At 47.8% G+C, this 26,453-nt stretch overlaps 2 protein-coding genes across 2 annotated transcripts; both read left to right on the forward strand.

The window, feature by feature from the left end:
- Positions 1-2,329: 2,329 nt before the first annotated feature.
- Positions 2,330-10,199, forward strand: Nob1 (NIN1 (RPN12) binding protein 1 homolog). The gene is made up of 9 exons (XM_090357353.1): positions 2,330-2,437; positions 2,538-2,670; positions 3,895-4,025; positions 6,577-6,648; positions 7,015-7,143; positions 7,237-7,434; positions 7,952-8,049; positions 9,465-9,609; positions 9,795-10,199. Exons 1-9 carry the CDS (start codon positions 2,375-2,377, stop codon positions 10,062-10,064), a joined length of 1,239 nt encoding a protein of 412 aa, XP_090213479.1. The 5' UTR covers positions 2,330-2,374; the 3' UTR covers positions 10,065-10,199.
- A 5,928-nt stretch (positions 10,200-16,127) lies between these two features.
- Nqo1 (NAD(P)H quinone dehydrogenase 1) lies at positions 16,128-25,084 on the forward strand. The gene is made up of 6 exons (XM_090357354.1): positions 16,128-16,463; positions 17,815-17,979; positions 18,088-18,218; positions 20,574-20,687; positions 22,331-22,432; positions 24,048-25,084. Exons 1-6 carry the CDS (start codon positions 16,457-16,459, stop codon positions 24,351-24,353), a joined length of 825 nt encoding a protein of 274 aa, XP_090213480.1. The 5' UTR covers positions 16,128-16,456; the 3' UTR covers positions 24,354-25,084.
- The last annotated feature ends 1,369 nt before the right edge of the window (positions 25,085-26,453 follow it).

Below are 26,453 nucleotides of genomic sequence, written 5' to 3' on the forward strand. Positions count from 1 at the left end.
TTAACTAGATTCAGCTTTCAGATAATATATCCCTTGCACCTGAACTTGTCACTTGCCCCTTAACTCAGGACTTGGGAGCTGTCCCTAAGCTCCTCAGTTGAAGGCTTACTACATTGAGCCACAGCACCACTTCCCATTTTCTGGTAGTTCATTGGACATAAGAGTCTCGTGGACTTTCCTGCCCTGGCTGGCTTTGAACCATTATCCTCAGACCCCAGCCTCCTGAGTAGCTAGGATTATACAATGAGACACCAGCTCATGTTCGTTTATTTTTTAAGTGACCACAATTTTGGCAATTGTGTTTTGATATTTTGCCCACAAGCTTAAAAGAAAGCAAATGTTCCAAAGCCTTACTTCATTTTTTAAATACTCTGTTCCCAGACACCCTGTGCTTCCAAGTTCCACCCTCAATTCCTGAACAGTCCTTGGGGTTTCACAGCTGTTTTTAACTTGGTGATCCTTTAAGATCCAACTCCAAGCCAGGTACTCATGGCTCACTCTTGGACAGACAAAAAAAAATAAATCCAACTCCAAATGCATGAACTCTAAAGCTTCCTCTAGAGACTTCACAAAATGATACTTTGTTTAAATGTTACTTTGTTCATTGTTACTATGTCAGTCAACCCACAATGGAGTTATCTTCATGTATGCTTGTTAAATAAATAGGAGTCTTCCAAGGCTGGAAGGCCAGTTGTGTGAAGATGGGCAGATAAGAGACTAGCATGTGACAAAAAAAAATACAGATCTACATAGTATCAAGAACACTTATATGAGCCATTATATTTAGTGCTTACTAGAAAACTAATGGTTTAAGGTCTAATCTGTCTTTTAGAGGGTCCATTTCTCACACCCCTCCTTTTTTAGGTTAAAAAAATCTATTAAGAGATGGAAAAAATCAGAGCCAGGTATAGTAGTGTTGAAGGTATTCTATTCTCTATGAAAGAGATTTTTTTTAAATCATGGAGATGGATGTGGAAGAGAAGCGGACATCACAAACATTTCATAATGGTATCAATATGCTGAGAGGATACTGAGGATGAGGATAGAGATGAGAATGACCCTCAGAATTCTTCCTTGAATGCTTTTGTTGGTAGTTTTCTTAGTAAAAAAAAAAAATAGGAGCTTCAACAAATAAAAGGTTGGAAGGGAGCAGACATCTCTGCTTTAAACTTTCTCCTAAATGAAGATGTCAGTTTTCAAGGGAAAGGGTAAGAATTGGACATAAATATTTGGGAAGATAAATCCTCTCCTGTAAAACTAATGTAAACTTTAAAAAAATCTATTTTTGGAAGAGTTATAATGTGATCATGGAAGCTTTGAGGACATAGTGTTGCTGAAGGAGAGAACCTGGAAAAACAAAGGTGCCAAGACAGTTCTGTGGAGAGCAAGAAGAGAAGCCAGCGAAGCCATCCAAGAAGCAGAAAAGACCAGCATAATGAAAAGCCACCAAGATCAGGCAAAGGGATAACCTAGAAAAAGATAATCAGCAACATCAAAGTCTACAGAAAAAACTGAGAAGGCTGAGAGATTAAAACCCAAAACACTGATATGATACAGGAGAAAATTGGCAGTCTTCAACTCTGCTGTTTCAGGGGCAGACAGTTCAGGTAAGCAAGGGGTCTATAGAGACAAGAGTAGGAAAACTGGAGACGAAGTGTTTGGAGGAGGAAAAGGGATTTTGGTAATTGCTACTGGGTGTCATCGGGGCACAGAAGGATTTTGAGGTAGAACTGATAGGATACAGTTTTAAGGGAAAAGACTGAAGACCTGATAAAGAAAGTGTGTGAAGATAAGAATGACTCAAGTTAACACGTAGCCAAAATTTGCCTGTATGTAATAGGCTAGAACTTATTATTATAAAATCTCAGGTTTAAGAGGATCTTTTTTGTCGGTCCTAAGGCTCACACTGGGGTCTGGGTGCTGTCCCTGAGCTCTTTTGCTCAAGGCTAGAGGTCTACCACTTTGAGCCCCACAAAACCACAAAAGAAGCTGGAATAGAGCTGTAAGTGATAAAGTGCTAGCCTGAGCAAAAAAAAAACAACAACAACTCTCAGTGACAGTGCCCAGACCCTAAGTTCAAGCCCCAAGACCATCACAAAATGAGAAAATAAAATATCAAGAAAGTAGAGGAACTGAAGAACGAGTGCTCGAGCATTCCAGGAAGACATCTCCAGGAAGACCCCTCACCCGCAGGGCCCTGAGCTGACAGCTCCGCTGCGCTGACGCCAGGCAGCGCCGTGAGCCGCCGAGCTGCGGCCGCCAGGGGGCGCCGCTAAGTCGCGGCAGCGGTTCCTCCGGATTCCCAGAGGCCCTGATTGAAACGCCGGGACGCGCCGCGGTGCGCGCATGCGCGCTCCGTGCCGGTCCCGCCATCATGGCGCCCGTGGAGCACGTCGTGGCTGACGCCGGGGCTTTCTTGAAGAACGCACCTCTGCAGGTACGGGAGATCCCCCCCAAGGAGTCCGGGGCGGGGGCTCCTGAGGGTGCGTGTGGAGGGGGGAGGAGGGGGAGCTTGAGCCATGCCGATCTCCCCGCAGGACATCGGGAAACACATCTACACCATCCGGGAGGTCGTCAACGAGATCCGGGACCGGGCCACGCGCCGGCGGCTCGCGGTCCTGCCGTACGAGCTGAGGTTCAAGGAGCCGCGCCCGGAGTGCGTGCGGCGGGGTGAGCGCCTCGGCCCGGGGTGGGGTGGGGAGGGGAGGGGAGGGGAGGCTGCTGGGGTCCGGCCCGGGGGTGGGGTGGGGAGGGGAGGGGAGGCTGCTGGGGTCCGGCCCGGGGGTGGGGTGAGGTGGAGTGGGGTGGGGAGGCTGCTGGGGCCCGGGCTGGCTGGGCCCACCTGCGAATCCGGGGGGGGGGGCGTGCTTAATCAGATTTAGCAGCATGACCTGTGGCGTGGGAGCGTGGGTCTCCCTGGGCCTGCAGTGGGTCAGACCCGCCACCACCGCCTCACCCACTCTCAGGTTGTGTCACTCAGCCTCAGGCCCTCATCTGTGAAGCAGAAGACTTATCTTGGTTGCTGCGGACGTGAAAACGGGAATGTCACCAAGCCTAGCGTCCTGTCAGCTGTCAGCCTGAAATCTGGATTCAGAGTAGAGCAAGACGCTTGTAGGCTCTCGTCTGTAGTCCAAGCCGCAATCTGGGGATTGTGGTTTGTAGACAGCCAGGCGGCGGAATGTCAGTGAGAGTCATCTCAAATTAATTACCAAGACAGCAGAAAGTAGAGCTGTGCCTCAAAGTATAGAATGCTAGCCTTCAGCACGAAAGCCCAAGGAGAGCACACAGGTCCTGAGTTCTAGTTCCACTCCACAACACACACACTCACCACTACCTCTGACCCATGCCTCCAGCCCTTTTTTGTGATGGATTACTTTGGGAGAGAAGGGTTCTATTCTGACATAACTTTTTTTTTTTTTTTTTTTTTTTTGCCAGTCCTGAGGCTTGAACTCAGGCCTAGGCACTATCCTTGAGCTTTTTCAAGACTAGCACTCTACCACTTGAGCCATAGCACCATCTATTTCCAGCCTTTTCTGTGTATGTAGTACCAAGGAATCCAACCCAGGGCTTTGTGCCTGCTAGGCAAGCACTCTATCATGAGGCCACACTTCCATTCTGGCCCTTCTAACATGATTTTGAATCTATCATAAGTACCTTTCATCTTGTGCAAATATTGTGCTTTCTGCTGTGACTTTATGCCTTCCTTTCATCCACTCACATTAGGATGCAATGGGACTCATGCTAGTTATAGTATGAATCTCAACTGGGAGTAGAATTGTGTTGCAGTCTTTAAGGGTTAATGGCTTTTTTTTTCTACTTTATGGTTATTCAAGGTCCTATTGTTTTGTTTTGTCTTTTTGCCTTTAATCAAAGTTGGGAATCTCTTGCTTACAGTGACTGAGTTTTCAAAGAAAACGGGGGACTATCCCAGCCTGTCAGCCACAGATATCCAGGTGCTGGCACTCACTTACCAGTTGGAAGCAGATTTTGTTGGAGTGTCTCACCTAAAACAAGAACCAGAAAAGGTAAGTCAGGAGCGTTGGGGTTTTCTTTTTATTGTGGAAGTAGAGGAAATGGTGTAATGGGCTGTATGCATTTGCCCACAGCAGTCTCATGGCTGGTCTGCTTCATTTCTGCTGAGCCACAGCCCTGAGGATTTTGCATTTGGACAGCATTTATTAATTTCATGATATGTGTTTCTTAGTGTGTCTTGGAAGATACAAACTTTTGTAAGAAATAACTTCAGGGGCTAGAAGCATGGCCTAGTGGTAGAGTTAGCATGCACAAAGCCCTGGGTTCAATTCCTTGGTACCACATACACAGAAAAAAAGCTGGAAATGGTGCTGTTTCTCAAGTGGTAGAGCACTATCCTTTTTTCTTTTTTCTTTTTCTTTTTTTTTTTTTGTGGGTCATGTGGTTTGGACTCTGTCCCTGAGCTCTTCAGTTCAAGGCTACCACCCTACCCCTAGAGCCACAGCTTCACTTCCCATTTTCTAGTGGTTAATTGGAGATAAGAGTCTCTTGGGTCTTTAGTGCTTTGAACTATGATCTTATCCTCCTGAGTAGCTAGGATTACAGGCATGACCCACTGCTCCTAGCTAGAGCACTATCCTTGAGACAAGCCCAAGGACCGTGCCCAGGGCTAGGGTTGAGGTGGGGGGGAGTGAGGGGAAGACCTTCAAAGCCTTTACACCAACACAAAATGTAATAGTTATTTCTAATATCACCCAAGTAGCCAATCTGGTTGCATTTCTCATTGTTTTGTAATTATTAAGTCTGTTTTTGTCAGGATCCATATAAAGCTCATTAATTGAATCATTAATTTTGTCTTGATCTGTATATTCCTAGAAAGGATTTTTTTAATTTTGAAAATGCAAAGAACAAAAATTTTGTTTGAATAGAATGCTTTTGGGAAGTGTAAAAGAAGGAACACCAGTGCTTGCTTTTTTTTTCCAGTCCTTTATGACATGGACTGTGGGATCCTATTGAATTTTGGGGGCCTTGAACTTGGTAACTTGAAGACAATGATGATGGATTGTGATTCAGACTCATTGGCTGATTCCAGTCCTAAGGACTTGGGAAGCTAGCCAGTTAACCTAATTGATTTCTGATAGTGTTCAAAAAAAATGCAAGCAGTGGTTTTTTTGTTTGTTTTTGTAATTTTTTAATTAAAGAATTTATTAACATTGATTTTTACATCATATTTCAAATGTCGTGTTTAACAAGTATTCAAGAAGGGAATCTATATACAATCACTGGTACATAGATTTTTAGAACATAATTAAAATAAGCTGAGGGTTTGTATGTCATAGATACAAATTAATATATGTGGGGGGAGGGGGAGGGAAACGGGAACCAAGACATGAGAAAGGGTATCAATGTTTATGAAGTAATGCACCTTCTATCTGGTGAATATAATGTAACCATTCTATTAATTACAATAAAAAAATATATGGGAAAAAAACTAAATATTTTCATATGGTCATTTTGCTGTATGTTACAAATGAAATGTGCATCGGCATCAGGTTTGCAAGACATGAATTGTAATATAAATTACAATTGTGATGTGATCATATCTGCCACATACATTTTTGATACTGGAAAAATTCAGAATAAAAATATTCAAACATAAAAAAACAAATTAATATATGTAATAAAACATTATATCTATAGAGTATATAGCCCATCATAGATTTTTATGTCTATGTAGTTGTTTATATCTCCAAAACCATGTCCATAAACTTAGGTGCCCAAATATTGAGCCATCGCTCTTGTACTGTTTGGATCTAATATCCACTTATTAAGGATACCTGTGCGCCTTTTGTTCCTTTGGTCTTGTCTTAACTCACTCAACATGATTCGCTCTAGTTCCATCCACTTCCCAGCGAATGCCATTATTTTATCTTGTCCGCAATGTTTTGTTTTTTGCCAGTCCTGGGCTTGAGCTCTGGGCCTGAGCACTGTCCTTGGACTTTCTCAAGGCTAGAGCTCTACCACTTGAGCCTCAGCACCACTTCCGGCTTTTTTCTATGAATGTGGTACGGAGGAATCAAACCCGGGTCTTCGTGCATGCTAGGCAAGCACTTTAACCACTAGGCCAAACTCCTGGCCCCCAAGCAATGTTTTTTTATCTGACTACTTATGCTAGTCAGCTCTACCCTCCCTGTCTACTTCCAGACAGGTTTAGAATCCACCAGTCTAAAAGTGACAAGTGACACAGTATAACACAAACTTGGATGTTCCCAGTTCACATTTGTATGTGATGCTTTAAAACAGTGTGTCCTTTGACCCAGAGTCTAGTTGTAAGGTAGCTGTCCTAAGTGTGATGGGCAGTGACATTGACCACAGTTTGTATGTGACACATCAGGAAATTTATCCCAAGGTTCTGACTTAATGGTGTTGGTATGGGAGAACTCTGTTGTTTTCTCTATGTGTATATTCTTATATTCCCCAGTTCCTTTTAAACATTAGATAGGTTTTATTTCTGTAACTTTTTTTTAATCTTTCATTTTGTAGTTTCAAACTAAATTTTGTTGCTCAGGGAGCATTTTATTTACAATGTATTGTTTCTTTAAGGTTAGAGTGAGTTCCTCTACGCGGCACCCGGAAACCCCACTGCACATTTCTGGTTTTCATCTGCCCTCCAAGGTAATTCTGTCTACAGACCGTGTTCCCCAAGCTTGGGTTTTGTTTGGCGGGAGACAAGGTCTCTCCGGGCTGCCCACGCTCACGGTCCTGCCCCAGCTTCCACGCCTGGGCTCCCAGGACCCTCGCTAGAGCCAGTCCCAGCTCCACAGGTTCTGTCTGTGGAAACCCAAGTTTCCATTTTCTGTTACCAACATTGTCCATCCCTATCCGAGCTGACTTGTACATCCTGTAGTTACATTCCATTTTCCCATTTTAAATAGTTATTTGGGGGTCGGGAGGGGCGCAGCTCAGTGAAGGAGCATGTGCCTGGTATGCACAGGGCACTGGGTCTGGTCCCCAGCATCACGAGATGTTTTTTACTCCTAGCCTAAACCCCGTCAAGACACGTCAGATGGTGGGCATGAAGCTGAGGGTCCTGAGAGCCTCGAGTTCAGTTCCTTTGTGTTCTGGAGGAGCCCCCTACCCAACATTGACCGGGAGCTGCAGGAGCTGCTGGTGAGCCCCAGCTCTGGTCTCCAGCTCGCCCCGCACCATCTTTTCTCCACATGGCTCCCGTGGGCTAGACATTTTGTGCTATTGGTATTTCAGATTGATGGAGGGGGACAGGAAGAGGAGGAGGAGGAAGAGAAAGAAGATGAGTTTGAAGATAGGAGAGAAGACAGCGATGACGATGGGGGCGGGTGGATCACACCCAGCAACATCAGACAGATCCAGCAGGAATTGGAACAGTGTGACAACCCGAAGGACGTGAGGGTTGGCTGTGTGACCACAGACTTTGCCATGCAGGTGAGTGGTGGGCTCGTGCCATCACCCGTGTGATCCTGTGGGGTTTGGGGACTGTGCAGCACTCCTGGCTCCAGAAACTTGACCTGTGACCTTTGGCAATATTTGCATTAAGTGTAAGTGGATCTGATGTTCAAATTGGATTCAGTTTAGTTGAACTCAGGTACATGGAAAAGGTTGGCACGTTTTCCAACCCAGAACACAGGGACTCTCTCCCTCTGATAGAACATCTCTTGACACAGATTGCTCACTGCGAGTACAGGAGTCCTGTCCGTGCTGGGTCCTGGTCCTGGTGCACCACCAAATGATGTAACTGGAGGCATGGCACCGGAGGTAGAATATCAGCCATGAGAAAGCTGAGCAGGAGTACAAGGCTGAGTTTCAAACCCCAGTACAGGCAGACACACAAAAAACAGCAAAAGCTTTGAGCCCAGCAAGGGCATGAGGAGTCCCCTTGGCTGGTGACAAAAGTCATGTGAAGTTCTAACTTGTTTGTGGCTCCTTCCCTTGCTGCCTGCAGAACGTGCTGCTGCAGATGGGGCTGCCCGTGCTGGGACTGACCGGCCTGATGATCCGAGAGGCCCGGAGCTACGTCCTGCGCTGCCACGGCTGCTTCAAGTGCGTAGCCATTACCTGGGCTCTCCGCTGGACTCCCCTTGTCCCTGCAGAGAACCTCCAGCAGAACGCTGACATCCGCCTCTTCCACCTTCTCATTCTGTGGCAGCCTAGGTTCTGTTCCTAGGGCACAGAGGTTTTACCAGCATCCTCACACGCACAGACACATCCCCCAGCAGCCTGGGTTCATTCTAGAAATGCACACTGGACTATTTCTAGGTGGAGTGGCAAATTTGCTCTGAAATAATACACAAGGAGACTGAGTTTGTTGTAGGAAAGAGATGCAACAAGACTAGACTATATTTTTGTGCCTGAAATTCCAGAGTAAGACCAAAGCGTAAACCTTCCATACATAATTCATGTTCAGATTCCCTCTTCCTGTGTGAATTTGTCGGTTACTGCCAGGCTCAGGACTTAGTCCACAGCACCTGTATGAGGGCTCTTAGCTCACTCTCAGACTTACAGGTGGGGAGCAGCCTTTCTCAGCCATGTCACCCTCATTTCCTGACACAAGCTGACAGATCCCTAGGGCTGCTGCCTGGCCCCTGGCAGGGACAGCTTTCACCTGTTCTGGGGTCCTTCCTGGGGGTTTAAGTAAACACAGGGATGGAGGCCTTGGTGCCAGCTCTCCAGCCATTCACCCACACCAGGCATTTCCTGTGTGACTCACTGCCGCCATCTGTGGTGGTGTCAGGGAAGGGTTGAGCTGTAACACCTCTAAAGGGACACTTGCTCCTTGGGTCACTTACCATTTCCTCTGAAGAAGGCAGCCTTTGTTGTGCATTCAGTCTAAGAAATCAGGGTGGCCTCTGTGTGTGTGTGTGTGTGTGTGTACATGTACACATACGTGTACATACACGCATGTGCACACAACATGCCAGAGCTTGAACTCAAGGCCAGGGTGCCTGTCCCTTAGGTTTTTTGGTGTTGTTTTTTCCTCTCAAGGCTGGTGTTTCCCTCTTGAGTCACATCTCTTCTTTGGGTTTTTTCCTGGTTAATCAGAGACAAGTGTCTCCTGACCAGGCAGGCTAGCTTGGAACCTCGATCCTCACATGGAGTGAGTAGCTAGGATTATAGCTGTGAACCACTGGCACTCACCAGCCTTTTTTTTTTTTTTTTTTTTTGCCAGTCCTGGGCTTGATCTCAGGGCCTGAGCGCTGTCCTTCGGCTTTTCTCAAGGCTAGCACTGTGCCACTTGAGCCACAGTACCACTTAATGGCTTTTCTATGTATGTGGGGTACCGAGGAATCAAACCCAGGTCTTAGTGCATGCTAGGCAAGCGCTCTACCACTAGGCCAGACTCCCGGCCCCACTCGCCTTTGTCTTTATAAAGACGCACCAGAGTCCAGCACCCGTGTGAGCTGGGGAGGGTCCACCCCGGGACTCCAGCCCACAGCGTCTCCTTCTGTGCCCTCCAGGACGACGTCAGACATGACCCGCGTCTTCTGTGCACACTGTGGGAACAAGACCCTGAAGAAGGTGTCTGTGACCGTGGGCAGTGATGGCACGCTGCACATGCACTTCTCCAGCAACCCCAAGGTTCTGAACCCCCGAGGCCTCCGGGTGAGTGTCGGCGCCTCCCCAGGACGGAAGGTGGAAAGCCTGGGCTCCCAGCGCCAAGACAGGCGAGGGGAACGGGAGACGGCAGGGGACGGAGCCCCGGTGGGGGGGCTGGGGACGGGGGCGACGTCATCCCACCGGTGTTCTGGCTCCTGCCTGACGCCTTCCCTCCCGGCTCTGGTTCGCAGTACTCTCTGCCCACTCCCAAGGGGGGCAAATACGCCGTGAGCCCCCACCTGACCGAGGACCAGCGCTTCCCGCAGCTGCGGCTCTCCCGGAAGGCCAGGCAGAAGACCGACGTGTTCGCCCCGGACTACATCGCTGGCCTGTCCCCCTTCGCGGAGAACGACATCTCCAGCCGCTCGGCCATGCTGCAGGTCCGGGACGGCACGCTGGGAGCCGGCCGGAGGCGCTTAAATCCCAACGCTTCCAGAAAGAAGTTTGTGAAGAGAAGGTGAGGCCCAGGCCCCTCGGCAGTGGAGTCCAGTGGAGCCCGCCGCAGACAGCGCCCCGACGCCGGCGTCGCCTCCCGCCCTGCCAAGGCCTCTGGATGGGAGCAGGGGCTCCTCCCAGTCGCTGCCCGCCCCTCCACGAGGGTGGTGTGGGGAGCCGGGTGGACACAAAGGACGGTGCCCTGGAGCCGATTTTAAACCTTCCAAGGTGAGAGGGCCTGAGGGGCAATCTTTCTCTAGTAAACAGGGTCACAAGTCCTTACACATTTTTTGCACCTGGGGGATGAGAGGACTAACACCATGCTGCGTTCCTGGGTCCCAGGGCCCAGGTTTACCTTGGCAGAATGTATAAGTATTTCACAATAAAACTACGGAGTGTCTTTCTTTTTCTTGTTTGTTTTTTTCTTGTTTTTGAAGGCAGTACTGGGATTTAAACTGAGGACCTTAGGCTTGCTGGGCAGGTGCTCTACCACTTGAGTCATGTACCAGACCCCTAAAACCTCTTTTTTGAAAAAAAAAAAAAAGTCACTTAGAAAAGTTGAGTATAGTGAACTTGCATGGTTTACTCATTGGTCTCTCTCTCTCTCTCTCTCTCTCTCTCTCTCTCTCTCTCTCTCTCTCTCTCTCCACACACACACACACACACACACACACACACACACAGAGTCTCCCCAGGTATGGATGTCCTAAACACAGTACATTGAACAGATTTGGGAAATTAATCAGTAAATTACTATTTGCTATGTCCTCCACACTGGAGACCACTCCATGTCAGTCAGAGAGACCAAAGGCCATCGTGTCGAGCGTGAAGCATTCACCTACAGGTTATGGCCTCTACATTAAGTACTTAGCAGCCCACTTAATACCCCAGAGTGTAGCTTAAGGCACGGTTGCCCTTAGGGAATGTTAAGGGACATTCTGGAAGCCACAGACTGTCAGTAACCAGGCCAAGATTTCAGCTTAGTCCATTGGTGTTTACAAACAAACAAATGTCCCTGCCTGAAAAAAGTGTGCTGAACACTAGGTGCTGGGTTTCAGCACCCAAGTAAAAGCCAGGGTGTGGAGACCAAGAGGAATGACCCCACCTCATCTGCCTTCTTTTCTGCCCACACTAAAACAGGAAAGTAGGGTCATATAACAAGCACCCCATTTCATCATGTCTTTTCACTATGGGCTTAAAGTTAAGAGAAAAGAACATTTCAGGTACAAAATGGGGGGGGAGTGCATAGAGAAGAAGGAAAAAAAAAAAGCTCAAATCTTGGGACTAGGAGTGTAGCCTAGTGGTAGAGTGCTTGCCTAGCATGCAGGAAGCCCTAGGTTCGATTCCTCAATACCACATATACAGAAAAGGCCAGAAATGGTGCTGTGGCTCAAGTGGCACAGCACTATCCTTGAACAAAAAAAGTCAAAAGAATGTACTGAAGGGGCCAAGCCCTGGTGACTCACCTGTAATCCTGTTCAGGAGGCTGAGACCTGAGGATTGTTGTTCAAAGCCAGCCCAGGCACCAGTATGAGACTCTTATCTCCAATTAACCACCAGAAAACTGGGAAGTGGCGCCTTGCTTCAAGGGATAGGATGGTAGCCATGAGCTGAAGAGCTCAGGGACAGCACCCAGGCTCAAGAGTTCAAGCCCCATGACCACCACCAACAAAAACAATGAACTATTACAGAAATGTCAGAGTCGGACATGGGTGACACATGCCTTTAATCCCAGCACTCAGGAGGATAGGCAGGACGAGCCCAAGTTTGTTCTTTTGGTTGGTTTAAAGCACCCTGCTCCCATTCAGTGGCCAGAGCAATCCTGTATCCTTACCCAATGCCCAGGACCAGGTGCCAGGCAGGAAACTGATGAGACAATGATCTTCAGTTAACCAGCAAAGAGCCACATGTGGAGCTGTGGCTCAAGTGGTAGAGTGCCACCCCAGAGCAAAGAAAATTCCAAATGAGGACAGGTGCCAGTGGTTCGTGCCTGCCATCCTCGCTACTCAGAAGGCTAAGATCTGACACTCATCGTTCAAAGCCGAAAGACCAAGAAAGTCTGAGAGACCTCCATAAACGTGGACATGGAACTGTGGTTCAAGTGGTAGAGTAGTAACCTTGAGCAAAAAAAGCCTAGGAACAGTGCTCAGGCCCTGAGCATTTCATCAGAGGGTTCTACGCCCAATGGAGGGTTTCATCATCCAGACACATACATAACACACCAAATTCCACATAACACACCGAAATTCCAGCAAAATCTACCCAGACACAAGTCCAACATGTCACATGTCCCGGGCAGTCACAATGGTGGTGAAAGACGAGAGGGCAGAGAAGGACAAAATTTTGTCCCCTAATACCAAGGGCCCTATTTCCTCTAGGAATACTTGGTTGGTATCCACAGAAACCACGGAGAACAACAGAAACCCAATTCCCCAGACAGGCCTCAGAATGGCTCGGAGCTAGTATACATAAGTCCATCATCCCCAGCTCGCGCTAAAGCAAGGGACTTTGGGGACTTTCCTTGTGCAAAGCAGCAGTGGCACACGTGGCCACCGTGTGCTAGCAGGGGACTAACGAGCATGTTTGCATTCTCATCAGGGAGACAGGACTCCTGAGGATTCTCCTATTCTACCTTTTTTTTTTTATTTCTAGATAATGAAGACAATCAACAAAACATCCCAGCTCCACTGTCCTGGCCAGTGGGCTAGGAGAGGAAGATTGATAACATGCAAACGCGGAGATCTCAAGATCGCAGTTCGAAGCCAGCCCAGACAAAAGTCCTCAAAACTCTGATCTCCAATTAACCAGCAAAAAAAAAAAAGCCAGAAGTGGAGGTATGACTTAAGGGGTAGAGCACTAGCCTTAAGCAGAAAAGGCCCTAGTACGAGCACCAAAATAAAACCCTACCAATTTGATGCACTTGCCTTGTATTTCCAAGTCCTGGGTTTGATCCTTAACACCAAAAAGAAGAAAAACGTGGCCTAGACATCTCTCACCTTGCAGCTGGTTTCTGAACTAAAGCACAATTTTGTGTTGTTCATTTGCCAAACTCATTGCCACCTTGTAAACTCTTCAAGCTCAGCCTGAATTCAACCTGACCTTCCACCTCACCGGGAGAGTGCAGACTCCTTCAGGGTCTGCCTCCCACTGATGGCGCAGAGTTAAGCTCAAGAGGACTCATCCTGCCCCAGGTGCTCACTCTGCATCTCCACTTTCTCCAGCTGAACACCTCCTTTGCACACACTGTTAAGCCCGTGTCTGCCAGGTCATCGTCACTCCTGTCACCCAAGGCCAGCCCCGCCCTCTCCTCCTAGTAATGGAGCTGCTCACCTTTGACTGGCAGCCATAATCTGGAAGAATTGACTGTGCCACGCCCCGGAAGAGCTGACTACCTTCCCTCTGCACATGCTCACTTCCAGCCTCTACCACACACAGCTGTAAAGTTCCTTGGTCTGAAATCTCAAGGGTCTTTCTCCAGGACACTGCCACGGTTCACCTGTTTGAACCTCAGGTGTCTTTCCTGAGATGGGAGCCTCACCCTTGCCTTTCTAGAAGTCAAGGTCCTGGCAGGAAAATGAAGAGTTTAACATGGAATCGACTTCCCACAAAGTCATAACATAGAAAGGTGTGGGGAGAGTTATGGAACCATTTCAGAAAGGCCAGGCTCCCAGGGGAGAGTGCCAGCGGGACACCAGGAGAGCCGAGGACCTGAAGGGAGGTTGGGAGGGAAAAGCCCAGGAAAGTGGGAGGCCCTGGAGAGGGGCTTCCCCTATGATGTGCTCTGCTGAGGATGGTGGGGAGTGGATGGCAGGACCCTGTCCTTCCTCCTGTCCTCAGAACTCCTGCAGATGCGGCCATTGGTTCCACATCTGGAAGCCAGAGGCCAGGGAGCTGAAGGGTCACCACATGCAGAGTTAACTTTCTGGACTCACAGAAGACAGTGGAATGCATAGGAGAAAGCGAAGGATGGAGTGGCCAACACATTGCTGACTGGCCTTTGTATGAGCCCCAGCTCAAGGCTTTTTCCTGTATTCTAGAACGTCTATCCTCTTGGAACCACTCACCATCAGTGGATATTTAAGTTTAAATTTTCATTTTAATCACGAATATCACACTTTCCCACTAAGTGGCTCATGCCTGTACTCCTAGCTGCCCAGGAGGCTGAGATCTGAGGAATGCAGTTCAAAGCCAGCCCAAGCAGGAAAGTTTGTGAGACTCTGACCACCAGCAGAAACTGAAAGTGTTACTTGTGGGTCAAAGTGCTAGAGCACGGGTCTTGAGTACAAAGAGGCTCAGGAACAGCGCCCAGGCCCTGAGTTCAAGTCCCACAACTGACACAAAATAAAAAATAAAAATCTTTCAAGGGCTCAGTAGCCACTTGTCGCAAATGGCTACTTTGTTTGGGCAGCAGAGAGAGAGAGGAAATTCTATGGCACCATGATACCCACACCTGAAATTTTCTTTTTTTTTTCTTTTCTTTTTTCTTTTTTTGCCAGTCCTAGGCTTGAGCTCAGGGCCTGAGCACTGTCTTTGGAATTTCTCAAGACTAGAGCTCTACCACTTGAGCCACAGCATTATTTCCAACTTTTTTCTATGTATGGGAACCGAGGAATCGAAGCCGGGTCTTTGTGCATGCTAGGCAAGCACTCTACCACTAGGCCAAACTCCCCAACATTTCTATGTTGCTTTGAAGTTGAAAATGGTTCAATGGAAACCTCATGTCCTCCAGTTAGCTCTCCCTTCAGCTTGTCCTCTCCACTGAATTTCCATGCCCCATAAACTACAGCTTGAATTCTCCTAGAAGAAACCCTTGAGGCGAGGCATCATGGCTTAAGCCTGTAATCCTAGTTACTGAAAGGCAGAGATGAGGTTTGCAGTTTGAAGCCAGCCAGGCCAAAGTGTTAAACTCTCATCTTAATCAACAAGCCGTGATTACTTACATCAGTTATGACTGCTCCCTTGTCTACTCCCAGTTATTACAGAGGGATAAGTAGAAGAATCAAGGCTCCAGACAGAAACTCAAGACTTTACCTGGAAAAAAACAAACAAACCTAAAGCCAACAATGGCTGCAGTTGTGGCTGGAGGTAGAGTTCCTGACTAGCCAAGGTGGGACTCTTAAGTTCAATCCCCAGTCATACCAAAACCAATACATAAAACTTGAAATGTTCGGTGATTATGCTGAATATGATACTCTCATCCAGTATTTCTGTGCTAGTCCTTGATTTAAAAATTTTTCTTTTGTTGGTCACCGGGGTTGAACTCAGGATCTGGGCACTCTCCCTGAGCTCTTTTGCTCCAAGCTAGGGCTTTGAGCCACAGCTCCACTTCCAATTTTTGAGTGGGTAATTGGAGATAAGAGTCTCCTGGGGGACTTTTCTGCCCTGGCTGGCTTTGAACCACAGTGCTCAGATCTCAGCCTCCTGTGTAGCTAGGATTTACAGTTATGAGCCACCAGTTGTGAACCTGGCTTGATTTTCCATCTTTAGACAGTATCCATTTGTGCCATGAAAAGAAGCATGTTGTTTCTTTACAGTCAAGGCCCAGATGACGGGAGCCATAGGCCTCAGGCCCTGAAGTTAAGGGAATGCCACAAAACCTCATGATCAGGATTGTTTTAATTCATGATCAAGATTGTTTTAATATATACGATTATACAATTGATGAAGAAAAAAAGTGCAGGGAAAGAAAATATCAACTTAGTAAATAAATTCAGGCTTGTTATTACTGGTTTCTTGTTTGCCCTCGGAGTCCATATGGCTTGGCTTAGAACCATGACTGCATCTGTGTGTGTGCGCACACACTTGAACTCAGGGCCTCAATCAGAGCTAGTGGTCTACCACCTTTTACCCCTCCAGTTCTGGCTTTTGGCTGGTTAACTGAAGATTTATCTGTTCCATCTGGCTTGGAACCTTGAGCCTGAGCTGTCAGCCTCCCCAGTAGCTAAGGATCACAGTGCCTGGTTGTAATCTGTTCTGCTCCCCGCTTCAGAGCCCTGGCTGCTGTGCCTACCAGAGTCACCGTGAGTCAGCAGGAGCCGGGCGCCCCCCCCCCCCCCCCCCCGCCGTTCTGGGCACAGCTCGGGGAGAGGCCAAAGAGCCCGGGGCCGCCACCCGGAGGGCCCACGCGCGTTGGTGCTCAGGCCGGGGCGCAGGTGCGCGGGCCTGCCTCTCCCCCGGCCCCCTCCTCCGGATGCCCACACCCGCCCCAGTCCCTGAGACTTCCCGGCTCTGGCCCTGCCCACGGAAGCCGCCCAGCTCGCGGTGGGGCGGGCGCGGCTAGGTATAAAGCCACCAGGGCTGCGGGAGCTGGGACGACTTGGCGCAGAAAGTCCCGGCAGTCCGGCCCAGGTCTGCGTCCGGCCAGGGTTGCCCCGGCAACCAGCAGCCCAGCCAATCAGCACCCAGCCCCTCCGGAGCCATGGCGGGTGAGTTGGGGGCTCCGTTGTTGCTGTTATTAATTGTGCTGGTGCTGAGCTTGAACTCGCGGCCTGGGCGCTGTCTGCCCCAGAGCCTTTTCACTACCACGTATGCCACAGCTCCGTTTCTGCTTTGTTCGGGGCGGGGGGTTAATTGGAGATCAGAGTGTCACAGACGTCCCTGCCCTGGCTGGGTTAGGCAACCTCCGTCTCATCCGCTCTGAGTAGCCAGGGCGTGGGCCACAGATGCCCAGATAAGGAAGGAGAACGTTCTGATTTTCCAGTCCGACTGGAATTTCTCTGTTTATGTGTAGCAAACCCCCGAAGGGAAATGGGAAGATGTGGATCGGTGACCCGGATTCATCTATTCGTTAATGCCATATTTGTATCTCATTTCTGGTTTCAGTTTCCCCGATCCGTTTTCATCAGAGCTCAAATGGCAGGTGCTGGGAAGGCAGTCCATATTGGCTAGGTCTGAAGTTGCAGGTTTTTCCTGAAGAATTTTGCCCCTTTCCTCTCCTGCCACCCAGTGCCATTGTGTCTTGTTGTGTAGGTGTCATGCTGCCTCTCTTCTGTGAATTCTGAGGACATCTCACTTGTCCTGGGTCATGATGCTAGCAGGAAGGGAGTGGAAGTGAACTTCCCAAGTCCAGAAAGCCCTGTTTTGTTCAGGAAAAAGAATGACTACTTATTCAGGATTATTATATTTGTGTTGGATATTTACCTGCTGCAAATAAGTATGACTGTTTATTTTGTGATGTTGGGAATGGAACCCAGTCTTGTGTACATTCTAGGCAAGTGTGATATCACTGAGTTATATCTACAGGCAGCTTTTTTTTTTTTTTTTTCCCAGTCCTGGGCTTGAGCTCAGGGCCTAAGCACTGTCCTTAGACTTTTTCAAGCTCTGCCACTTGAGCCTCAGCACTACTTTTGGCTTTTTTTCTATGTATGTGGTACTGAGGAATTGAGCCTGGCTCTTCGTGCATGCTAGGCAAGCACTCTACCACTAGGCCAAACTCCCAGCCCTACAAGCAACTTTTTGTTTTGTTTTGTTTTGGAGGCAGGGTCTTGGCATATAGCTCAGGCTGGTCTTGAACTCATGATCCAATTGCCTGTCCCCTCTGAGTGCTGGGCTGGCAAGCTTGTGCCATGCATGGTCACTGGCACCTGGCTTGATCTCCCACGTGCTGGGTTGACAGGTCTGAGCCCTTTGAAATGCTAATGATATTCCAAAGTGTGGGATTTTTGGAGACCTTTCCATTTCCAGTGTTTGGACAGGGGATTCTCAATATTCCAGAATGTGAAAGACACCAGATTCCAGCCTGGTGTGGGTCTCCTCTCACGTCTTGTGGATTTCTAGTCAGGACAGCACTGATCGTACTGGCACATTCAGAGAGGACATCCTTCAACCACGCGATGAAGGAGGCTGCTGTGGAGGCTCTGAAGAGCAGAAGATGGCAGGTGATGGAGTCAGATCTCTACGCCATGAATTTCAACCCCATCATTTCCAGAAAGGACATCACAGGTAGGAGCCCCACCCCCGCCCCCTCTCCTTTTCATGAGTTCTTTGTGGAACTCCTTGCTGGCAGGCGCTGGGCCCCGCGCTGGCTTCAGCCTCTCTGTCCTCCTGCAGGTGAGCTGAAGGACCCTGAGAACTTTCAGTATTCTGCCGAGGCTTCGCTAGCTTACAAAGAAGGTCGCCTGAGCCCGGATATTGTGGCTGAGCAAAAGAAACTGGAAGCTGCAGACCTTGTGATATTTCAGGTATGGTAAGGACAGGATACCAGAAGAGTTGTCTGCACTCAGCACTGTGGCTTTGGCCTAGAATCCTGGCTACTCAAGAGACTGAGTTCTGAGGATCGCAGTTCAAGGCCAGCCTAGACAGGAAAGTCTGTGAGATGCTTATTTCCAGTTAACTACCAAAAAAGTTGGGAGTGGAGCTATGGCTCAAGGGGTAGAGTGCCTTTAGCTAACAAGCTCAGAGACAATACCCAAGCCCTGTTCACTTCAACCTCTAGGCTAGCAACCCCCCAAACCCACACCCTAAAAAAAAAAAAGCTGTCTGGGATGCTTGAATTCTTACTGTTCTCTGTCACCTCAGTGGCTGTGGGATCTTAGTGCAACCTCACTGCCTGTTCGATGGTAAGGGTGATTGCTTCAAAGCTCAGCATGGCACAGATTTGTACATATTGTGCATCTGGCTGTGGTACTCAAGAATAATGTCTTACCATGTAGCTCAGGCTGGCTTTGAGACCCTTCTGACTCAGCCTCCTGAGTGCTGACGTTATAGTCCCCTTTGCCTAGAGGAATGAGAGACTCCAAAAATGAAGCAGGAGCCTTTAGTGATTTTTTTTTTTTGCCAGTCTTGGAGTTTGAACTCAAGGCCTGGGCACTGTCCCTGAGCTTCTTTTTGCTCAAGGCTAGCACTCTACCACTTGAGCCACAGTGCCACTTCTGGCTTTTTCTCTTTATGTGGTACTGAGGAAATGAACCCAGGGCTTCATGCATGCTAGGCAAGCACTCTACCACAAAGCCACATCCCCAGTTCTTATTCAGTGATTCTCAGTGGACTCTTTCAGTCTCTCCTCTCTCCATGAAAATCCTCAACAGTTTCTGGAGTAGCATGTGGGAGAGACTTTCTTGGTGGTGGGGCCTCCCGGCTGGAGGGGCTGGTCCTGCTTACGGGTGCTTTTTGCTCCCTGCAGCCGAGGCCAGCTCACCCTCTGTTTAGCAGACAATACTGAGGCTGTGTGTTCATCTTTTCCATCGTCTTCCCTGGAAAGGAAGAACATCCTGTAATCAGTGGCCTGGCTTTTAGCAATCCTCACCAGCCTCTCGATGCCCAACTTCGAGTGTGGATGATGCTGGAAACTTCGCCAGGCAGATGGGACAGGCTGCTGTTATTCAATCTGTTGAAAGCACCTGATCCATGTGGTCCTTTTTCTTAGCCCTCAGGCCTGTGGCTACAAAGCGATGTCACACTGTCAGCCAGAGCTCCACACAATGGCTTACCTTTTGTTTGCGTTGTTGGGGTTTTTTTGCAGTGCTAGAGACAAAATCCAAGCTATCAAGCATACTAGTTTTGTTCTTCCTCAATGAGAGGTCTTTATATCTGTGTGCACAAGGAGAGTCCCATTCTGAATACCACACCTACTAACACAATAAAGCACATCTTAGCTTCGATTTTTGCTCTACAGGCTTTGCCACCAGGTGAGAGTTCACAGAAATGTGTGACTTTGTTCACACCCAGCTAATACCTAGTTTTAGGCAGAGATTGGAGAGCCAGTTTAGCTAACCTTGGATAGTAATTTTCTCTGTTCTTATTATTCAGAGTTAGATGCTACTTTGTGTGCTTCTTTTATGTAGTTTTGTTGTTGTTGAACTTAGGGCCTGGGCACTGTCCCTGAGCTCTTTTGCTCAAAGCTAGTGCTCTACCCTTTGAGGCACAGCACCACGTCTGGTTTTCTGGTGATTAATTGGAGTCTCATGGACTTTCCTGACTGGACTGGTTTTGAAATGCAGTCCTCAGATCTCAGCCTCCTGAGTAGCTAGGGTGACAGATGTGAGCCACCACCACCCAGCCCAGTTGTACTTTTGAGATGAGGTTTCCCTAAAGGTTGTCCAGATAGCGTTGGAAGCCGTGAGCCCCCACCACGACATGCCAAGTTGCTGGGTTTACAGGGGCATGCACCTGACTGTTTTTTATTTTTCTTTCTGCTGGGCACTGCCCTTTACACTTTTAGTTCAAGACCGGCACTCTACAGCCTGGGCTGTCTTCTGGCTTTTGAGTGGTTCACTGGGCTTTCTCGGCGTCGGCTTACTTCAAACCGTGATCATTGGCCTCCTGAGTGGCTGGATGACAGGCATGAGCTCCCAGCACCTGCTTTTATTGTTGTTGTTACAGGTACCAAGTATGCCAAACTGCCGGGCTCAAGGTACCACCCACACACCTCCGCCGCCCCAGCAGCTACGGTGACAGGAAAGGGCATCGAACTCCACTAATTTTCGCTTGTATTGCCAACGTACTCACTCCTCCAGGGGCAAGCTCTGAAGAAAGGTGGCTTCCCAAAGGGGCACAGACACACCCCAAGATGACCTCTCGTATCTTCTATCCCACAGTTCCCGCTGCAGTGGTTTGGAGTCCCCGCCATTCTAAAAGGCTGGTTTGAGCGAGTGCTTGTAGGAGGGTTTGCCTACACCTACGCTGCCATGTACGATAAGGGCCCTTTCCAGGTGGGTGAGCTGGCGTTTGCCTGGGAAGGAGTCTGCGCACTTTCCCTCCGTAGGCTGAGCTTTGAGCACAGCTAGGGACCGAATCCTCTGGGAGGAATGCATAACCAAGTTCTTTTCAAAAAAAATTATTGTAATTAACAGAAGGGTTACATTATATTCACCAGATAGAAGGTACATTTCTCTCTCTCTCTCTCTCTCTCTCTCTCTCTCTCTCTCTCTCTCTCTCTCGCTCTCTCTCTCTCTCTCTTTTTGCCAGTCCAGGGCTTGAGCTCAGGGCCTGAGCACTGTCCTTGGACTTTCTCAAGGCTAGAGCTCTACCACTTGAGCCTCAGCATGACCTTTAGCTTTTTTTTTTTTCTATGTGTGTGGTACAGAAGAATTGAACCCAGGTCTTTGTGCCTGCTAGGCAAGCACTCTTACCACTAGGCCAAACTCCCGGCCAGAATGTACATTTCTTAACAATCATTGCTACCCCTTCTCATGTTTTTGTCCCTATTTCTCTTCCCCACCCCCTCCCCTCATCTTGTTTTCCCTTCTTCTATATCCTATTTAAACAAATAAATGTAATATATACAATATCAGATAACAGGTAAAATGAGAAATAACATAGTACATTGAGAACAACAATCATACCTTACATGGCTCTTGTTTCTGTATCTTGGAGGTCCTTCCATTTGCCTCATCCTATGTGGCCTTATGTCTCTAAATAACCAAGTTCTTATAGACAGAAATGGCATGATGCTTGGGAGCTGTTTTACAATATTCCAGAACCAAAGGCAGGAGGAGTGAGGGTGGGAGCTAAAATGACAGTGAGAGCGGAAGCTGGTGGTATAGATAGATGTAGCAACATACTATTTAGGACTTTCTCTTCTTTATGTTTGAAATTTTCCATAATAAAAATAAAAGTGCAAGTGTATCTTTGTTCTTTTCTTTTCTCTCCCTCTCTCTTTTTTCTCTTTTTTTTCCGGTCGTGGGGCTTGAACTCGGGGCCTGGGCGATGTCCTGACTCTTTTTGCTTCAGGGCTTAGTATGTGAGCCACAGCTTCCCCTTCCAGCTTTTTGTGGTTAATTGGAGATGAGAGGTCCCTGGGACTTGTCTTGCCTGAGCTGGCTTCAAACTTCAATCCTCAGATCTCAGCCTCCTGAGTAGCTAGGAGTACAGACATGAGCCCCCGGGGCCCAGCTGTGAGAGGTCTGTAGTTACACCATAACCACTTCACTGCTGGGACAGCGCTGTTTGGCTGGCCACAGGCAGGTGTGTGGAACCCATGGCGGGTCTAGTCCCCCTCGTCTGTGGGGGGGTCCAGATTGGAACAACAACTTCTTCTTCCTCCTCCTCCTCCTCCTCCTCCTCCTCCACTTCCTCCTCCTCCTCCCAGTCCTGGGTTTGAGCACTGTCCTTGGGTTTCTCAAGGCTAGAGCTCTACCACTTGAGGCACAGCACCACTTCGGCTTTTTCTTCTATGTGTGTGGCATGGAGGAATGGAGCCCGGTCTTTGTGCGTGCTAGGCAAGCACTCTACCACTAGGCCAAACTCGCAGCCTCCAGGCTGGAACTTGTGCATCCACACCGCGTGCGAGAGCAATGGCCGACAGCGTGGACGTGTGCATCCCAGGCTGTGCAGCTCCTTTTCTCTTCCTCAGAGTAAGAAGACGGTGCTGTCCCTCACCACTGGCGGCAGTGGCTCCATGTACTCCCTGCAGGGTGTCCACGGGGACATGAACATCAATCTCTGGCCAATTCAGGTACCTCGTGCTCAGTGAACCTTCAGGGGAATTCATTAATTCAGTTTTCCTTGGGGCCAAACACCAATGGGAGGTGTGGTGATGACCTTGGTGCAGTGATTCAGAACCTGCCTGACCTCTGACCCCAGGCTCACATGCACACAGGGCTCACATTGCTCACCAGCCTTTCTGGCTTCCTTCTATGAAGAAGTTTTTTTTTTTTTTAAATATGCCAGGGTTTTTTTGTTTGTTTGTTTGTTTTTGTTTTTGTTGGTTGTGGTTCTTGAACTCAGGGCCTGGGCACTGTCCCTGAGCTTTTCTGCTCAAGGATAGCGCTGTACTACTTCAAGCCATTTCTCTACTTCTGGTTTTCTGGTAGTGAATTAGAGATAAAGAGTCTCATAAGCTGGGTGCCGTGGCTCATGCCTGTAATCCTAGCTACTCAGGAGGCTGAGATCTGAGGATCAAGGTTCAAAACCAGCCCAGGCACAAAAGGACCTGAGACTCTTAGCTCCAGTTAACCTCTAGAAAATGGGAAATGGGGCTTGGCTCAAGGATAGGGCGATAGCCTTGACCTGAAGAGCTCAGGGACAGTGCCCAGGCCAAGTGCAAGCCTCATGACCCACCAAAAAAAAAAAAGTCTCACAGACTGTCCTGGCTGGGCTGACTTTGAACCACGATATTCAGATCTCAGCCTCCTGAGTAGGATTGTAGTTTTTAGAGATGAATAAAAATAGCCACCTGAGATGAGCTTCTGGGGAAATCACTGGGGTTTGAACTCACAGTCCTCTAGTTCTTATCATAGGGCATTATATCATCGGAGCCATGTTCCTAGACCCTTTTTGCCTCCACCCGCCCCAGGTCGGTTATGGGACTTGAACTCAGGGCCTGGGCATTGTCCCTGAGCAATTCAGATCAAGGTTACTACCCAACCTCTTGAGCCACAGTGCCATTTTCAGTTTTCTGGTGACTAATTGGAGATAAGAGTCTCACGGACTTTTTTAGTGCCAAAGCTGGCTTTGAACCTCTCTCCTCAGATCTCAGCCTCCTGAGTAGCTAGGATTACAGGCATGAGCCACTGGGCCCGACTTTGCTTTTTTTTTTTTTTTTCCCCAGTAGGGTCTTGAGGTTTTTCCTTGACCACAGCCCTCTTATCTTTGCCTCCAAGCTCCACTGTAGCTAAAATTACAGGTAATGTACTACCATGCCTGGCTTTAAAGTAATCTTTCAAAGCAGGAGCTGGAGAGGAGAGCAAGTGAAGTAGCTACCTGGAAGAATAATCAAGACTGATCTTGTTAGGGAGAGAGGCAGAGAAATGCACATCAGCCTTCCTTGGCAGGAATTAACCACCAGGAAGCTTAAACTCTCCCTAATGTAATAGAACTTCAACTCTTTTGGCAAAGGATCCAGGTTGGCACAGTTTCAAGGTTTCATTGATTTCAAGAAGAGCACAGTGGAATAGGCTGACACAGGCAGCAGCTAGGTAGGGAGGATAAAGGCAAGAAGGGGTGGCCGGCAGATTCTCCAGGGCAAACAAGCTCTCCTCTCTGGAGTTTCCCTTTGTGCATCCCAGCCCAACTTTTTTGGTGTACCGGACTGGTTCTGTGACTAACTTCTGTGTTTCACATCTCCCCAGAGTGGCATTCTACATTTCTGTGGCTTCCAAGTCTTAGAACCTCAACTGACTTACAGCATTGGGCATGTGCCACTGGATGCCCGAATCCAGATCCTGGAGGGATGGAAGAAACGCCTGGAAAATATTTGGGAGGAAACACCACTATATTTTGCTCCAAGCAGTTTCTTTGACCTAAATTTCCAGGCAGGATTCTTAATGAAAAAGGAAGTACAGGATGAACAGGAAAAAAAGAAATTTGGCCTTTCTGTAGGCCATCACCTGGGCAAGTCCATTCCAGCTGACAACCAGATCAAAGCCAGAAAATAAGACTGTAGGCTTTCTTTTCTAACCTAAGTATCTTGCTGTTTTTCCCTAACTTGCTTCCTCATGGCCATAAAGAATGAGTAGGTTATATTTGTAACATTTTGGATAGTTTTACTATTTAAGCATAACTGATCTTTAGGACTGCTATTGTGGCACTAGAGGCTACCTGGGTGGTAAAGCAAACACAGGTGTAGAAAGATGCTAGAAAATGGGTCAGGAGCATGGCCTAGGGGTAGAGTACTTGTCTAGCATACATGAAGCTCTGGGTTTGATTCCTTGGTACCACACACACAGAAAAAGCTGGAAGTGGTGCTATGGCTCAAGTGGTAGAGCATTATCCTTGAGAAAGCCCAGGTCTTGAGTTCAAGCCCTAGGACTGGATAAAAAAAAAGATGCTAGAAAGGACTCTTTTAAGATCAGCTATACAATTTGTGGGGTTTTTTTTTGGGGGGGGGGTGAGTGTCCTGGGGCTTGAACTCATAGCGTAGGCGCTGTCTGTGAGACTCTTTGTATTTAAGGCTGGTGCCCTACCACATAAGCCATAGCACCATTTCCAGCTCTTTTGAGTAGTTTATTGGAAATAAGAGTCTCACGGGGACTTTTCTGCCTGGGCTGACTTCCAACTGTGATCCTCAGATCTCAGCCTCCAGAGAAATGAGGATTACAGATGTAAGCCACTGGCACCCAACTTTCTTATTCCTCCTCCTCCTCCTCCTCCTCCTCCTCCTCCTCCTCCTCCTCTTCCTCCTCCTCCTCCTCCATCTTCTTCTTCTCCTTCTCCTTCTCCTTCTCCTTCTTGGATGAACTATTAGAGCCAACTCTGGCTAGACAGAATCCAAATCTCCAGTGATCTATTTTAATTACCTCTCTGTGGTTTATAACAGAAAGGGAATTATCCAGAGAAAATGACTGACTCCATTTAGCCTAAGGGACTTGTTTGGTGTTAGCAATCGAATGCTTGCTTATGATCTTTATTGGTTTCAATTACTATATGGTAACTAGTATACCTCTCTTCTTTCAACTTTTTTTTGTATGCATGTGCACAGGTACCTTCAAATGAACACTTAATAAAGGTCTCTTCTTTACCTCAATCTTCTAATTTAATGTTTGTGGAAATAATGCAACACATCCACACCTTGTATCTGCTATACTGATTGAAATAAATAAAGAAAATAGTGGCCAGAAGCTTGGCCTAGTGGTAGAGTGCTTGCCCAGCATGTACCAAGACCCAGGTTCAATTCCTTGGTACCACATACACAGAAAAAGGCTGGAAGTGGTACTGTGGCTCAAGTGGTAGAGCTCTAGCCTTGAGAAAGCACAAGGACAGTGCTCAGACCCTGAGTTCAAGCCCTGGGACTGGCAAAAATAAAAAAGAAAGAAGAAAGAAAGAAAGAAAAGAAAGAAAGAAAGGAAGGAAGGAAGGAAAAGAGAAAGAAAGAAAGAAAGAAAGAAAGAAAGAAAGAAAGAAAGAAAGAAAATAGTACCTTTAATACTTAAAAACAATAGCTGTCCATAAAAACATCTTGTGTCTAATCTATGTCTGGAAGGTTGTTTTCTATAACATTACTAAGCTGATGAGTTTCTTTTTGAAGGATCTGTTTGGATGGATGCCATGACTTTTGGGATAAAGTTGCACACCTATGGCCGGGAGTTTGGCCTAGTGGTTAAAGTGCTTGCCTAGCATGCATGAAAACCCGGGTTCGATTCCTCGGTACCATATATATAGAAAAAAAAAGCCGGAAGTGGTGCTGAGGCTCAAGTGGTAGAGCTCTAACCTTGAGAAAGTCCAAGGACAGTGCTCAGGCCCTGAGCTCAAGCCCAGGACTGGCAAAAAAAAAAAAAAGTTGCACAGCTAGAAATGTACTAATTTGGTAAACATACAGGCATAGGTAGTGTATGTGCTCATGCGCACACATGATCAAACAAACCCAGGGCCTTACACAGGCTAGGCAAGCCCTCTACCTCTGAGCTACATCCCAGCCTCCAATTTTGGAGTAATATCTAATATTCTAATTTTAATTCTTGAAATACATCTTCACTAGTGCTATAATTCAAGTAGAATTTGATGAAAGACTGCCCTCTTGTGGTATATTGGAAGAAAAT

Source organism: Megascapheus bottae, chromosome 24 (assembly GCF_031878675.1).
Source record: "Megascapheus bottae isolate mThoBot1 chromosome 24, mThoBot2.hap1, whole genome shotgun sequence".
In the NCBI taxonomy this organism is placed as follows: Eukaryota; Metazoa; Chordata; class Mammalia; order Rodentia; family Geomyidae; genus Megascapheus; species Megascapheus bottae.

Excerpts from the sequence above, each read along its gene's own strand:
- Nob1 (XM_090357353.1), top strand. The coding sequence starts at position 2,375 with ATGGCGCCCGTGGAGCACGTCGTGGCTGACGCCGGGGCTTTCTTGAAG. Across the intron at positions 7,144-7,236 it reads GGGAGCTGCAGGAGCTGCTG|ATTGATGGAGGGGGACAGGA; the intron begins GTGAGCCCCAGC and ends TTGGTATTTCAG. Across the intron at positions 7,435-7,951 it reads CCACAGACTTTGCCATGCAG|AACGTGCTGCTGCAGATGGG; the intron begins GTGAGTGGTGGG and ends TGCTGCCTGCAG.
- Nqo1 (XM_090357354.1), top strand. Across the intron at positions 20,688-22,330 it reads ACGATAAGGGCCCTTTCCAG|AGTAAGAAGACGGTGCTGTC; the intron begins GTGGGTGAGCTG and ends TCTCTTCCTCAG. Across the intron at positions 22,433-24,047 it reads TCAATCTCTGGCCAATTCAG|AGTGGCATTCTACATTTCTG; the intron begins GTACCTCGTGCT and ends ACATCTCCCCAG.